This window comes from Cyprinodon variegatus, unplaced genomic scaffold (assembly GCF_000732505.1).
Source record: "Cyprinodon variegatus isolate N-32 unplaced genomic scaffold, C_variegatus-1.0 Scaffold25, whole genome shotgun sequence".
Taxonomy (NCBI): domain Eukaryota; kingdom Metazoa; phylum Chordata; class Actinopteri; order Cyprinodontiformes; family Cyprinodontidae; genus Cyprinodon; species Cyprinodon variegatus.
Genome location: NW_015150478.1, coordinates 1,042,263 through 1,055,934, shown reverse-complemented (window position 1 = coordinate 1,055,934; position 13,672 = coordinate 1,042,263). Strand labels below are relative to the sequence as shown.

Genomic DNA, 13,672 nt, shown 5'->3' with positions numbered 1-13,672 from the left:
GTTTCCACCTTTTTGGTGAATGTTTGCCCCAATAAAAGGGTTTGGTATGCTCATTTATTCAATTATAGTAAAGATTCAACTAAATAATGGGATCCCAAAATGTCCTCAGATATCCACCAACTGAAATAATTAGTCAGGTAGGGATGTCTTGAGTTTCCCTTAGTTTATAACATTCTTTGTCACTATAGCAAAGCCTAAAATTAGGTGATGTTGTAATTGAATCACTGTTGACACAAATGAGTTGCAATTGCATTTTAAAGTATACATACATGGTGTTTGCAGCCTGGCTTTTCTGGGAATTAAATTGTGTTTGCTGCAGTGCTAAAGCAATATAAAGGTAAAGTGGGAGTGTTATTTTGTTATGGGAGCATTGCTTCCAAAAGCACAGAGACAAAAACGCTGACGGGCTATAGTGTAATGGTGTGTAGCAGTGAGTTTGTGTTGTTGGCCAGTGCTGTTACATGCAGAGGTTCCCAAACTTTCAGCTTCTGACCAATGAAATGCTACCAAAGTCGCCTCCTGACCGAAACTAAAATAATTTGAGTGATTCCTTGATATATTTAACATAAATTATTTACTGCTTAGTTTTATTTTCTATGTGGACCCCATACTGTTTGATCTATGGCCCTAAGTGAGGTCACGACCTTAATATTGAGAATCAATGGCTCAACGATTAGTACTGGGTTACAGGAATCCATTAATACAAAGTTTAAACAAATGAGAAAAAAATGGAGAAGGAATATCCTTCTAGTTGTTGCCGTGATTAAGGTCCTTTTAGTGAGATGTCAAGGAAAGTGATATGATTAGAATTCTCTATGACTGTATGACTGTTCAAGTAGTACAACACTTCCCACCCACAGTTATTGTTATGCACTGTCACTCAATCTGCTGAAGAAAGGATCCCAGACTTCTATGTGTTAAAAAAAAATTATAAATTGGAAAAATTTCTTAAAAAAACAACCAAGAAGGTCATCCTGCAGATGCTAACGTTACATCCATCACACTAATTAAGGTAACTGTACAGCTGGTAAGCTATGAGTAGAATGAAGGCTAACTCTTGTCTGCATGATCGCTACCTGAGCAGATAGCCTGAATAATCAAACAGCAAATGTCAAGACAGATTTATTTTCATAGGGAGATATTTTAAAGCACTGTACATGAAAACAGAAACTCAATAGGAAAACCTACACAAAAAAGTACATTTCAGTGACATAATGGTAACTAAATATTTAACATGTCAACCTTCTAGATCTAGGCCACTCCATAAAAAGGTACATTATTTTGTGGAATAATCATGTTTATTTGATATACAAACAAACAGGATCTCTGGGTTTCTGTTTCATGTATTTAGATGTTTATGAAATAAGACAGTGTTTTACTTAATTTAATTAAGTATATATATATATATATATATATATATATATATCATAATACATACTGAATTCAATATATTAACAATTAAGTCAAGAAAACAGAAAATCATATTGATTACTACTGAAATACTCATTGCATGTTATTTAGTACTACTAATAAAAGTAGTTGTATCATGTTGTGCATCTTTGCTTTGTGATTTTTGTATATACGGTACTGCATATACAGTACTGTAAAAATGCCAATTCTGTATTTACAGTACTCCTACAAATCTCAGACAGACAGGATTATATGGCTCACAAACATATAAAACCGACCGGTAGATAAGTTAATGTGTACTTCAGCATACTTAAGAAAAACTTATTAGAAATAGCCCCAGTTCTATGAGTACCTCTATAGGCCATGAGTGATCTAATAAATGCTGACTAACAGCATAACCTTGACTGTACAGAAGAGAAAGTGGAAGAAAGACCCGGGGAGATGGAAACCACAGGACAGCTTATGATGATGTGTCAAAGCTTCGAGGCAATGAAACTGCTGGTTGTTTTTGTGCAGCTTGCTTTTCTAAAACCAGCATCTCATTTAAACAAAACCAAGATATATTTATTTGCCGTGTTTTATCAAGCATAAAAATAACAGCTGCTGGGTAATCAGTCTTCTGTGGATGTTCAAATCAGACAATGTTAAGACATATAATTGCTGCAAAGATGCAGCAGATACTTAGAATACTTCTAGATTTTTAGTCTGATGGACTCACATGGTATAGGTTAAGGCAATAATTAATGATTAATTTAGATTAAAATGCAATGATGTGGACTTGCTTGGTATCCGTTTAATCTTGTTTCTCTTTTGGATTTTAAAATAAAACAGCCGTTATTGTGAGTCAAGCATTCCTCATCTTCTTATGACATCAATTCAAAGTCCTTGAACATTTTTACACTACAGCTATAACTTCTAGGTATTCTTCTAGGATTGGGTTTCTTGTGAGTACAGAAACACCTTAATTTGCAGAACACATATTGTGGGTTTTGACTGTAAAAAAGGCAACAAGCTAAGGCAAGTTGTTCAGTAAATTAATTTAGTTCGCAGAACTTCAAGTTTTGGTTTCTTTACTTCACCTTAGGCCAAGGAGCGACAACCTGCGGCTCTTTTAATGCCCACCTTGCGTCTCCCTGAAGCTTTTTTAAAAATGTATGAAAATGGAAAAAGTCTACTTTCTTTTTGCTTATTTGTTTATTTTAATATGGTGTGCAGGATATCAAACAAACTTTCATTAGGTTTCCCAATACTGTACAAATTTGTATGATAAATAAATTTAAATAATAAATGTAAACATTTCTGCCAACGAAGATTTGCCTCATAGCCTGCAACACTTGATTCAGTGCAGCGCGGTGCCAGGCAAGTGGCTGTTGAAAACAAACAAGCGGGTGTGTCTCGGGCAATGGATCCTTAAGGGATCCATGGGAAGTTATCAAATAATAAAAAGAGTAATTTGAGTAGGCATTTTCAGGGAAGGCATTCTAAAAACACATTCCCAAATAAGTTGAAAATGAGAGAAAAATTGCTATTAAAGAACTTCTGGATAAATAAGAGGAGTGCAAAGATAGATTTCAGGAGTGGATTGCATGTCCAAACTACTGCTCCTAGCTTTATTGCAAGCATGGAAAACCGTTCAAAGACCGAACAGATAACGCTCTTATGCCGGTATGTGAACTTCCATTTCCCCCCCCCAAAATTCTCAAAATAAAAGTAACACCAAAAATATTATGTCTTTATCATATTTCTATAATTTCACCAATGCATCAAAACCTAATATATACAAATATATACAAGCGGTGATGGGTGGTGAAGCAGTGAGCGGTGAACTCCACACCGTGAGAGCATTTACTCCTCCCTCACTTTGTGCTACATTGGAATTTAAACTTAAACCCACAAATATTGTACAACAGAGTAGTCACATGATATGAAATTTGCTCCAGGTTAAACATTTAATCATGAATGCTTATTATATATTTAAGCCCACATAGTCCTCCTTTATAGTGGGCTAATACACTTTGAGCCCGTGTTGCCATACAAGGCTTTTATAAAACTTTTACAGATACTTTTCCAGATAAATTTGTTTTTTTTGGTTGAATATGGCTCTTTGAACAGTTTGGGTTGCCGACCCCTGCCTTAGGCAATGAACAGTTAAGGACAGTGAACATTTGGAAGAAGCTATTCTTCTCAGGAACATCAAAACTTTCTTTGGCCTATATGTGTAAAACTTTGAGTGAGGCAGAACACTGACACTGCACGATGCGGTCAGACCTTAATCCTATTGGCAGAAGTTATAAATTGATGATCAAATGTACCCTCCAGCCTATGTTTACAAATAACTGTAGATATTGTAAGAAATACGTCTTACAAACTTTAAAAAAAATCAACTCAGATTGTATGTTGAACTTTATATGAAAAACTCAAAATGTAAAGTCCGTATCGCACTTTTGCAAGCTACTATATCTCCTGTGCAGCAGTCAGACTTGATTTCAGACAGCTGGGTATGTGGTGTGCTAAGTTATCTGCCTTCATGCACCCAGATATGTTATTCTAAATCCTCTATCCCCTGGAAACATTAAGGATGATTGTTTTCCTTCCCTAAGAACAGTGCCACCCTTTCATAACTTAAACGGATTAAAAGTTGTTTGATGCTGGGTTGATCAGTCAAGAAATCTCTACAAGTTTCAAGTCTTTCCAAATCAGCCCTTTCAGGTGTAAAGCCTGACTTGTAATGCCTAACAGCAAGCTGTTGACCCTGTGCTGCTTGTAGGAAAGGTTACAAACCAGAGCCTGTTGATTGGCTAAGCTCGTATAGGCCTGATTTCCCCACTGGCAACGTGACTCCCACTGGACACATGCAGACCTGTTCCACAGCCCAAACACAAATTTACATTTATATGAAAAGAGCTGGAGAGGAAAGGTACACGCAGGACAAATCCTGTTGCATTTCCAAAGTGCAGTGTGAAGGCTTGAGTAGTGTGCAAGAAAAATTCAGTTTACCACTGAAGGAGCGACTTAAAGGTGTCATATACAGGGAGTCACAAAGCGCACAGTGGACAGCTGCACAACCAAAAATGCTATAGAACAGTGCAGCAGCAGTGAAGCCAGGCAGAGAAAAAGTAAAAAAGGAGAGGGAAGAACTTCACAGAGGGTAAAGAGAAAATAAATCTGACAGAAAAATGACTTCTCTTAAAAGAAAGACATTAAAGGTGTCTGCTGTGCTGGGCTTGGGAAAGCTTTCAAAGCAACATATGAGTTAGTTTTGAGTCTGCCATCTTTAAAAAGTCTTTAGATGGTTCAGAAAAGGTCATAGGAAGTGAGCAATGGCCTGTGAAGGCTCAATTTGCTAAATCACTCCTTGAGCTGAAACGAAAAAATTTATGTCAAATGTCAGATTTAAGAAAAGCAACAAGAAAACGTCTTGTTCCATTCTCTTCATCTAAAAGCATAAAACACTTTAACTATCGAATAACCAAGCTGTAGCCACAGGAGGAAAGAATCAAAAATCACTCAAGGACATCAAATCTAGAAGGCGTCAAGGAAATAACATTTTAATTTGTTTCTTAATGTTATGTCAGTGGTTTTTGCCAAAAAGAAACTGATCTTTTACACTTGAGTTCAGACTGAAATTAATTGAATAATTTAAATGCTGCTCAGACATCTATCACAGCCGTTTCTCACCTTCCCTTAGAAATAAATTACAATAGGTTTAGCCTTTGGGAGGGTTTGTGATAAAACAAAACAGAAAGATGTTTTAGATAAAAAGCATTTTAATTATAAACCACAAGGACATGAATAAATAAAACAGCTGAACTGTAAAATATAGTATATATATTAATAATCAATATTGAATCTTCTGCAGAACAAGTTTAATTAAGAGCTCCTGCTTGATTTATTTAAGATTTTTCCAACCTTTTTTTGTTCTGAAGTTCTAATCCACAAATTTTTATTTTATTATTCTCTGCTGAGACAAACTTAAGACTTTTACCCTGCTACTGGAGAGGAGTTTTATTTTATTTTAAAAAGATCGGCATTGCAAACTCCTGTAAATGAACATTGGTTTCGTTCTAAATAACAAGAACTCTAACCTCATCATCATCCTTAATCTTTTGTAGCTCAAACTTTTCCAGCTGCAGTAGAATATAGTTCTATAACTTTCCAGTAAGCCAAAAGAAAGCCTTAAAACTCCCTGTTTGAGTGGACAGTGAGCTTACCTGACAGGTAGATGTTGTCCCCCGCTGAGATGACACTGAAGAACTCACGGTCATAAAAGGGCAGGCTGGCCAGCGGGTACCACTTACTGTTCTGGGGGTTAAAACATGTGACTACTGTCAGGGAGCGCTGGTTCATCCCAATGGCCTGACGCCCTCCCACCAGAACTATGACCTCCGCTACACCTATAGGACAAACAGAAGAAACAGAAGCAAGCAGGTTATTAAGAGGGTTTCTAGCAGTAAATAACCCTAAAAATTACTTAAGTCTGTAAGGAACGAGAAGCTCCAATTCTTTGTAGCATAGTCTTGGATGTTGATAATTGCGGCTGAACCTACTGACACGAGGCAAAGACAAAATGTTTGCTGCTTAGGATTCAGAAAGCCTTGAGTCAATAAGCTGTTTGGAAAATGCTTAATGCAAAGCAGCAAAGTTTCCTCTCGGTCAGTACTACTGGGTAAATGGGAAAGCATAACTCAATTAGCAAGACTGATGGGGCTGCCAACTGCATGGTCGCCGCCCAGCTCCACTCCTACACATTCTAATGGCGCTAACAACAAATTCACTCATTCACGCACGCATTAAGAAACAGGGGTGTTTGAGGATGGAAAAGGAGGATCACAAAATCAATAGGAAAATCAATTTCTCTACGTTAAGGTGGGCCAGCTTGATTGGGAACACACTTAAAACATGTTAGGTTCAGCATACCTTATATACACACACATAAAGCTGGTAGATATAAAAAAAAGTAGTGAACTAAAATGTGCACTTGCACTCACACACCTACACAGGTTGGCAGACTGCCACATGTACGTTCTCTGGTCCCCTTAGTTTGCAGCAGCAGCAGGCTCCGCTGAGCAGGCAGGGAGACCAGACAAAAATAAGCTGTGTTTGTATGCAAGCAGGGGGAAGACGGGGGAGAGCTAAGCCAGGGAGGGAGAGGATAAGAAGGGACTGATACAGGGAGTGTAAAAGGAAGGCATAAAGTAAGTGAAAACGTAAATGTTGGAGATTAAATGCTAATCTTCATAAACTCCAAAATAAGAAAAATCACTGGTTTTCCTTGTAGGACCAAGAAACTCCCCTAATTTTAAAAAATCATAGCTAGCTGAGCTTTCTATACTGTAAAACTTCTTTAGATTTAAATTATGTTCTTCTATTTTCACATTTTTAAAAGCTGGTAACACAGAAATCCTTTCTTTAAAAGAAAGATGCAAGTAAATTACATTGTGCTTGGCTTAAGCTGAGGAAACACACCACTGCCTAAGAAACATTGTGGACAAACAGCTTAGACTCGGTGGACAGCTCAGAGCTGGCTGACTCCTGTACCTCTAGGGTATTTAAAAAAAAAAAATGTGTGCATATGATGAAAACTAAAGTGGCGTCTGAAGGAGAAACTCTGCGTCATGACAAAGATGAAGGTTTTGCACACAATAAGAAAATGTTAAGAGCGTTGGCGTGCCTGGTAGTGTGTGTAAGAGTTGGTAGCAAAGGTAGAAACCCATTTCACTCTTTTACTCTTCATTCTGTTATTGTTTTTAATGTGGGAATTCCAGCATCTTCTGTGGTTTAGGTAGAGGGCAAAGAGCAAAGAGCTGTGTTAGCAATCATGGTGTTAGTGAACACATTTCTAATCTCACAATATCAACTATAATTTCCAGTTTGATGTGTTCTAACATAAAAAAATGTATCTTAATATATAGCACTATGTACTGTATGTAAATTTATCAACTTGGGCTTTTTGGCGAGTAATATCCTTGCCTTGCAACTGTTGGGTCTGAGACTTTAGTCCTAGCTGAGGCATGGGTTTTAAATGCTCTCCCTATTCTGTCCACGATTGTGATTTCCTCCAAAACTCACAAAACTAACAGACATGTTAGGTTATTTTGCCTCTGTATATTGCCCTTATGTGGGAGTAGTTGTATATTATCTTTGTGCAACACAGTAAACTGTACATGGTGTACACTTTACAGTACCCCTCTCTTGTCCAATATTGGATTTCAATATTTTTTATTCCTTAAGAAAACCATAATTTTATGTGAACTAATGGTAATTGTTCAATGAAGTCTTATAGTATTGTCACAAAAAAGGAAATAGTATTTTATTAAAATATGTTTTAGAAAGAAAAACAGTTCAAAAACCACTGTAGTATTCAGGTAAACGTATTATCCACTGTTAGCTGTTGTCATTTGCTCTGTGCACAGCATAGAACAGTTAGCTGCCTATATGAGGTGTATTGTGAACAAAAAAAATCTACTTCATAAAAGTGAAGAACTTTCATAAAGACTATGACAATAGACCAGAGGCGTAAAACATTTTGATATGTAAACTTTTACCTGTTAACAAGTACATTTTAAGATCAGATAGATTTGTAAAATCTTTATGCAATATTTGTAACTTATTTTCTGCTTGATAAGATGTATCATCTCAGTTTCTGTATAACACTACAGTATAAAAAAAAATAGCCTAGATTTAGAATAAAGATTCTAGGTAGCATGTACTGAAAACTTTAAGGACAGAACATCTACTTTTAAATTAAGTTTATAATCAGGATGTTCACATATTAGCATCCATCAGACTGTAAACAAACATGAAGTACAATATCTTATAGGTAAAAAGAATGCTTTTTTTATTGGTTGAAAATTATAGAGCTGTGAAATATTTTTTTGTATACGAGAAAATTGATTCTGACCCTAAATTCGTATATGGTTACTTTTAGGGAACTGCTATAATTGTTTTACTGGTTAAATAATAGCAGTTTATTTGTGTATAAGCCCTAGATATTTTACAATACTGCACCCATTTCAGACAAACTAAAAGCCTTGGATGGCCCTCAAGACCTACAGCAGACCTTTGGTGTTCGTTTAATAAATGAGAGTTTATTTTTATGGGACAGCAGGAGATATGGCAGCTATGGTTTGGCAAAAATATCGGCGGGTAAACAGACTCTTTGTCTTTCCTCACAGGAGCCTTTACCCTCACACAAAAACACACACACACCGCCTCCCATCCTGACTGAGTTCTCATTGTTCTTCACTGTGATTAGTTTGCTGCTACAGCTGAACATGTCTGCACTCCATTTCAGCTTTATTGGATTTTGAAAGTTTAACTATTTTCTTCGCCTTTCTCTGTTTTTCAAACCTCCTTTCATCTCAGTTTCTCTTATTCAGCTCATTGTTTCAGTTTGCCGATACTGTCTGTCTCAGTAAAGCTTCTGTCAGAACACAATGGCGATTCATTTTCTCTTAACTCACCCATCGATCAATTCTCTACTGGTTTCATATTCTTATGTATGTATCTTTACTCTTTAATCGGAAGAAATAAACTCCATTCTCTGTCTAATCCCCATAATTAAAAGGAAGCTCACTTCTTTAAGACAAACTGCAGAGCAGACATTTCTATTATTGTTTGCTCAATCCCCACAATAACTAATTAGGCCAACTTAAAGCACGCAGTGCCTCAAACTGCTGAACTGTGCGTGCCAACGCACATGCAGGTGTTTATTATTACCCCGTACACAAGTGTATGAATGTTCTCTTCACTTTCTGGTCGACCGGACACGTCAGTGAGAGTCCACATCTGGGTGCTGAGGCTGCTGCGTGGCCCTGACCCCTGAAGCCCCGGACACATCCAGCAGCTAACACAAACCAGCACTAGCCTGTCAGAACGCAGTGAAACACAAGCAGGGCGCCGTTGACGGGGAGCCAAGGCATCCGATCAGATGGCTGCGTCGGTGTGGGTGTGTGCGTTTGTGTGCGCACATGTATGTTTTTCTCAGACAACAAGACCCTCACAGGGATGGCTGTCAGTCAGTGTAAAGTTTGATGGGAGTTAGGTACAAGGATGAAGGGATGGAGGATGGTACGATGGAGAGAAGTGTTTGGGGATGAAGGGATAACTGAGACTTGACAGCTCTCTTTTTCCCCCCTTATTTCCTGACAGAATTTATACCCATGGCAGTTTTGGGGGAGAATTTCTCCATCCTCATTGTTACTGACCTTTTCTGATATTGTTGTCATATTTTTAGCCTGTCAGCAGACTACTGTTTGGAGCAGCAGCCATTTGTGAATTAAATTAAATAAATAAAGGGAGAAGATTTGAGTCAACCAAAATTCAGTACCTACAGGGGCCGGTTTTGTGGGTAAATGGAACATAATTTATTTTACATAAACTTATCTAGATTTTCCCACAGCTTAGTCTAAAATTGGATCTAAAATAGTCTAAAAGGATAGGTCTCCTATCTACCTTCAACCCATGGTTTTGGTTTTGAAAATTCCATTATGACTAGAGTTGTTTACATTTTTTAATCAATTTATGTTTAAATAGAAGGGACAATATGCTGAATGACAGCAGGTTGGGTGGAATAACAGCTGTTAATCCAAGAGAGACTTGCATTGCAGTCATTAGATCTATACCCACCAATTGTTAAGTATACAGGCTTTATTCTTGCACCTTTGCTCTAACTGCACATGTAGGAATCCTAGTTGCATTACACTCCATTATGTTGGATTTTATATATGCTACCTAATTATCTAATTTTATCTAATCCAATTTTATCTATTTATCTTATTTTAAGAGTAAAAATACTCATTCCATTGGCAAACTATATCATTTACCTACTCAAATTAAGGGTAAATACACTTAATTTAAGAAATTCTTACTTATTTCTAGATTGTTTTTCCAGTGTATGAGTTGCTGTTGCTGCCGGGAAAAAAAGTCCCAGTACACAGTGATGCATAAGTAAGTGGCCATGTGATTATTTTAAGGCACAGAGCTTATTGACTAACACACATTTCAAAAGTTTATATAGTTTATACAATAGATGATGTAGTAGGGGGAAGTTTTATTCAAAAAGAGGCACTGTTTTAACACAAATTAAAGCCTTTTATAGTTACAAAAGCATAAATCAAGTATACTCACCAGCTAAACATGAAGCATGTTTTATCACATACATAATCAGGCTGTATATCAACATTTAAATACCATGCAAACACGTTGCTATTGATTTAGCTTACCTCACTTATTTGTAATTACAAGCAAACAGAATTTATTATTTTCAAAAAAATAAATAAATAAAATAAAATGGCTTATGTTCGTCTTTTTACATTTTCCAAATTTCCTTTCTGATTTTTGAAAAAGAATTAACTGCGTTTCGTTCTCTAAATATTTCCAGTAATTTGTCTTTTAATTGCATGTCACAAAATGTATCTGATATGTCCGCTGTGTCGTCGTGAAGCAGTTTCCTGCAAACTTGTTTGAGTGCGTTCCTATATGAAAGGGCCATTTAACTTCAGGGCAAATCTACATCACTGATTGGTCAGTTGCTGACAGCTTCTAGGACTGATTGACAGGTAGCATCAATTATGTTCTACTTTGTTTGTCCAGCCTGATTAAATATATTGATGAAATGTGACAACGTGCAATAATTTTAAAAGGATGTAAACGCTGGATCTTGGCTTTTAAGATGAGGCTTAATACTTATAGGAATATGTATTTTGCTCTATTAGCCAACCCAAACTATTCAATGCTGTGGTTTGCAAAGGCTCATCAGAGGATCTAAACTGTCTGACAACATTGTCTCTTGACTAAAAACTGCAATTACTAGCAAAGTCACTAAAGCAAAGTACATTTGATCCTTAGAGTCACAGTCATTAAAATAAAAAATAAAAAAATCTTTGTTTTTGTTTTTTATTACTATACTCAGTGTAAACACAGTAGTTTGATTGTGGTTTTTACTTAACAGTTTCATGGATAAGGCCCCTGAGAATCCTTCCAAAGTAAAATTCTTGTCTGACACTGGGGCCTCTGGGGATAAAATAGATCCAAGATTAAGCTGTATTCTGGATAGGCTCCTGTAAAAGCTGAATCAGAAATTGAAGATGACGCCCACCCACAGGCTGAAACGTGAAGACACAAATATCTCTGCATGCAAAAAAAAAAAAACTGACAGTTTCCACAAATTGCTTCCACACAATTGGGCCTGAAATAAATGAATCTATCTGTGACAGGGACATGCCGCCCCTGCTTTCTACCATGCAGGGACAACCCTGGATCTCACTGTGGACACACATACACAACACAAGATGTACAATCACTCGTGAGAGAGTGGGGCAGATCCAAAGATAAAGACAGGAAGGAAGAATTCAGTCGTTTTTTTTCTCTTCCCTGATGCCACAATGATTCTGTCCTCACCTCTCTATCCACCTCATGCTGCGACCCCTCCTTCCTTACTCCACATCTTTAGAGCCCTGCAGCAAACATCCACCTCATGCACTTGTTCTAGCTCCCTTCTTTTCCTCTAAACCCCATAACTCTTTGCTCTTTTCAGTACGCTCATCTCTATTTTTTCACTGTTTCCTGTTCTGTTCACAAACATTTGATCATTTTTTGCTTTTCTACTGAGAAGTCATGAACTTTCCCCTCCTCTCTGTATAAACAAGAAAACAGAATAGTTATTGCAATTTACTGAAGAGTGCAAACATGAAGAAAAGTACGAACATAAGCAAAAAACAGCGTTTGAAAAATCCTGTAGTCAGTAGTGTTTTTATCCTGTGAACCTTTTGCTTTGTTGTTCTTCCTGAAACAATTTTTAGGAACAATCCTCAACATCTAGTTGGACATAGCAAATCAATGCTTTGTAGGAATATTGCTGTGATCCTGCACTCCTTGAATTATAATTGAAACTTTTAGGCATCTAAATCTGGTGTAATCTTTCTATGTTGAAAATTGTTATTATTTTTGACCGAATCAGCTGTGTTCTGCATATGATGTGTACTTTTGTACAAGCTCATTAGGGATGTTGGCTTTAAATAACTTTGTGAAGCTCTCTTTGATGTCATCAAAGTGCTGTAAATGCGTGGGAGATAGTACACTGAAACTGTTTTGGGAAAATTTAGGCTACTATTTACAGAGAAAAAAGCCACATGGTTACCCATCAAAGCCAGAGCCTTGTTAACCGCTTCCAAGTGTGCAAAATGGATTTATTGCGTCACTCATGTCTGTTTCAAAAAGTTTAAAAAAAAAATTTTTTTTTTAAAATACACCTTTCCTTTTACTTTAGATGTTTTATAAACTTTAGTCTGTTGCTTTTTCCCATTTACTCTGCAAGGTCAGCAGCAGGCAGGGAGCAAAACCATCTGTGGGTTTGCTGGTACAGTACAGAACACTAACAAAATGCATTCTTTCCCTTATAACTTTACTTTCAAACCACTGTAGAGTTAGGTAACTGATATAACAGGTTTCCTTTTCTTTTAGTTTATTCCAGCTGTATTTCATTATAGATCAATTCTAAAGCTTACAGAGTATGATTTTAAACATATGTGAAAAACAGCTGGCAAAGACTTCGTGATTTTGTACTCAATATGCTAACATCAAGATAAATATAATTTCTAAATGTCACCTCTTATACAGTGTGATGGATAAATGAGAACTGGTCCATACTGTGGAATTAATTTTTGGTTTGATGAAATTAGCTGAACATGAATTTATTCAGCTCAGTCATTTTTTTGTTAACTGTTAACGCTTTTTTGTTAGATTAAACACATTTTGAAAGTTTTTATTGTTGAGCATTTGTTGCATAACTTTGCAGGCTGTAAGAAAATTCTCTTTCAGATTTGACTATTTTTAATTTTTTGGATTTACATCCAAACTGGAGAATACATTCGCCCTGGGGTTGTAAAGACATTCTTTTTGTTTCTGTCTAGAAAAACACATCTTAGAAATAATGCCTCACTCACCACTTTCTCCAACATTTTTTAAGGAGGACTTCACACCGTGATGAATAATGCATGACTAAAAGCTATTAAAACAAACACTGTTGTTGACAAAATAATTTGTATCTGTCAAACTGTCAAAGCCAGCATTTATTTCTAAACAAAACTAAAGAAACAGGGACATGTGACTTTGTGATAGGTTGCTCAAAACAAAATTCCTTAAGATACAATGCTGCTTTTATGCTTGAATGATAAGTGTTGGTGTCAATAATGAGCAGCTTAAACAAATAAAAACAGTCCTCCAAAAATGATCTTATAGTAGGTGGCCAATAGTAAAGATG

At 36.5% G+C, this 13,672-nt stretch overlaps 1 protein-coding gene across 4 annotated transcripts in view; it reads right to left on the bottom strand.

Moving 5' to 3' along the window:
* The window catches only part of klhl29 (kelch like family member 29), a 350,083-nt gene that overhangs the window by 64,294 nt on the left and 272,117 nt on the right, over nucleotides 1-13,672 (bottom strand). For all 4 annotated transcript variants that reach the window (XM_015395203.1, XM_015395194.1, XM_015395219.1 and 1 more), the window contains one exon: nucleotides 5,622-5,804. In XM_015395203.1, the coding sequence (XP_015250689.1) occupies nucleotides 5,622-5,804 (183 nt within the window). The remainder of the gene's footprint in view (nucleotides 1-5,621; nucleotides 5,805-13,672) is intronic.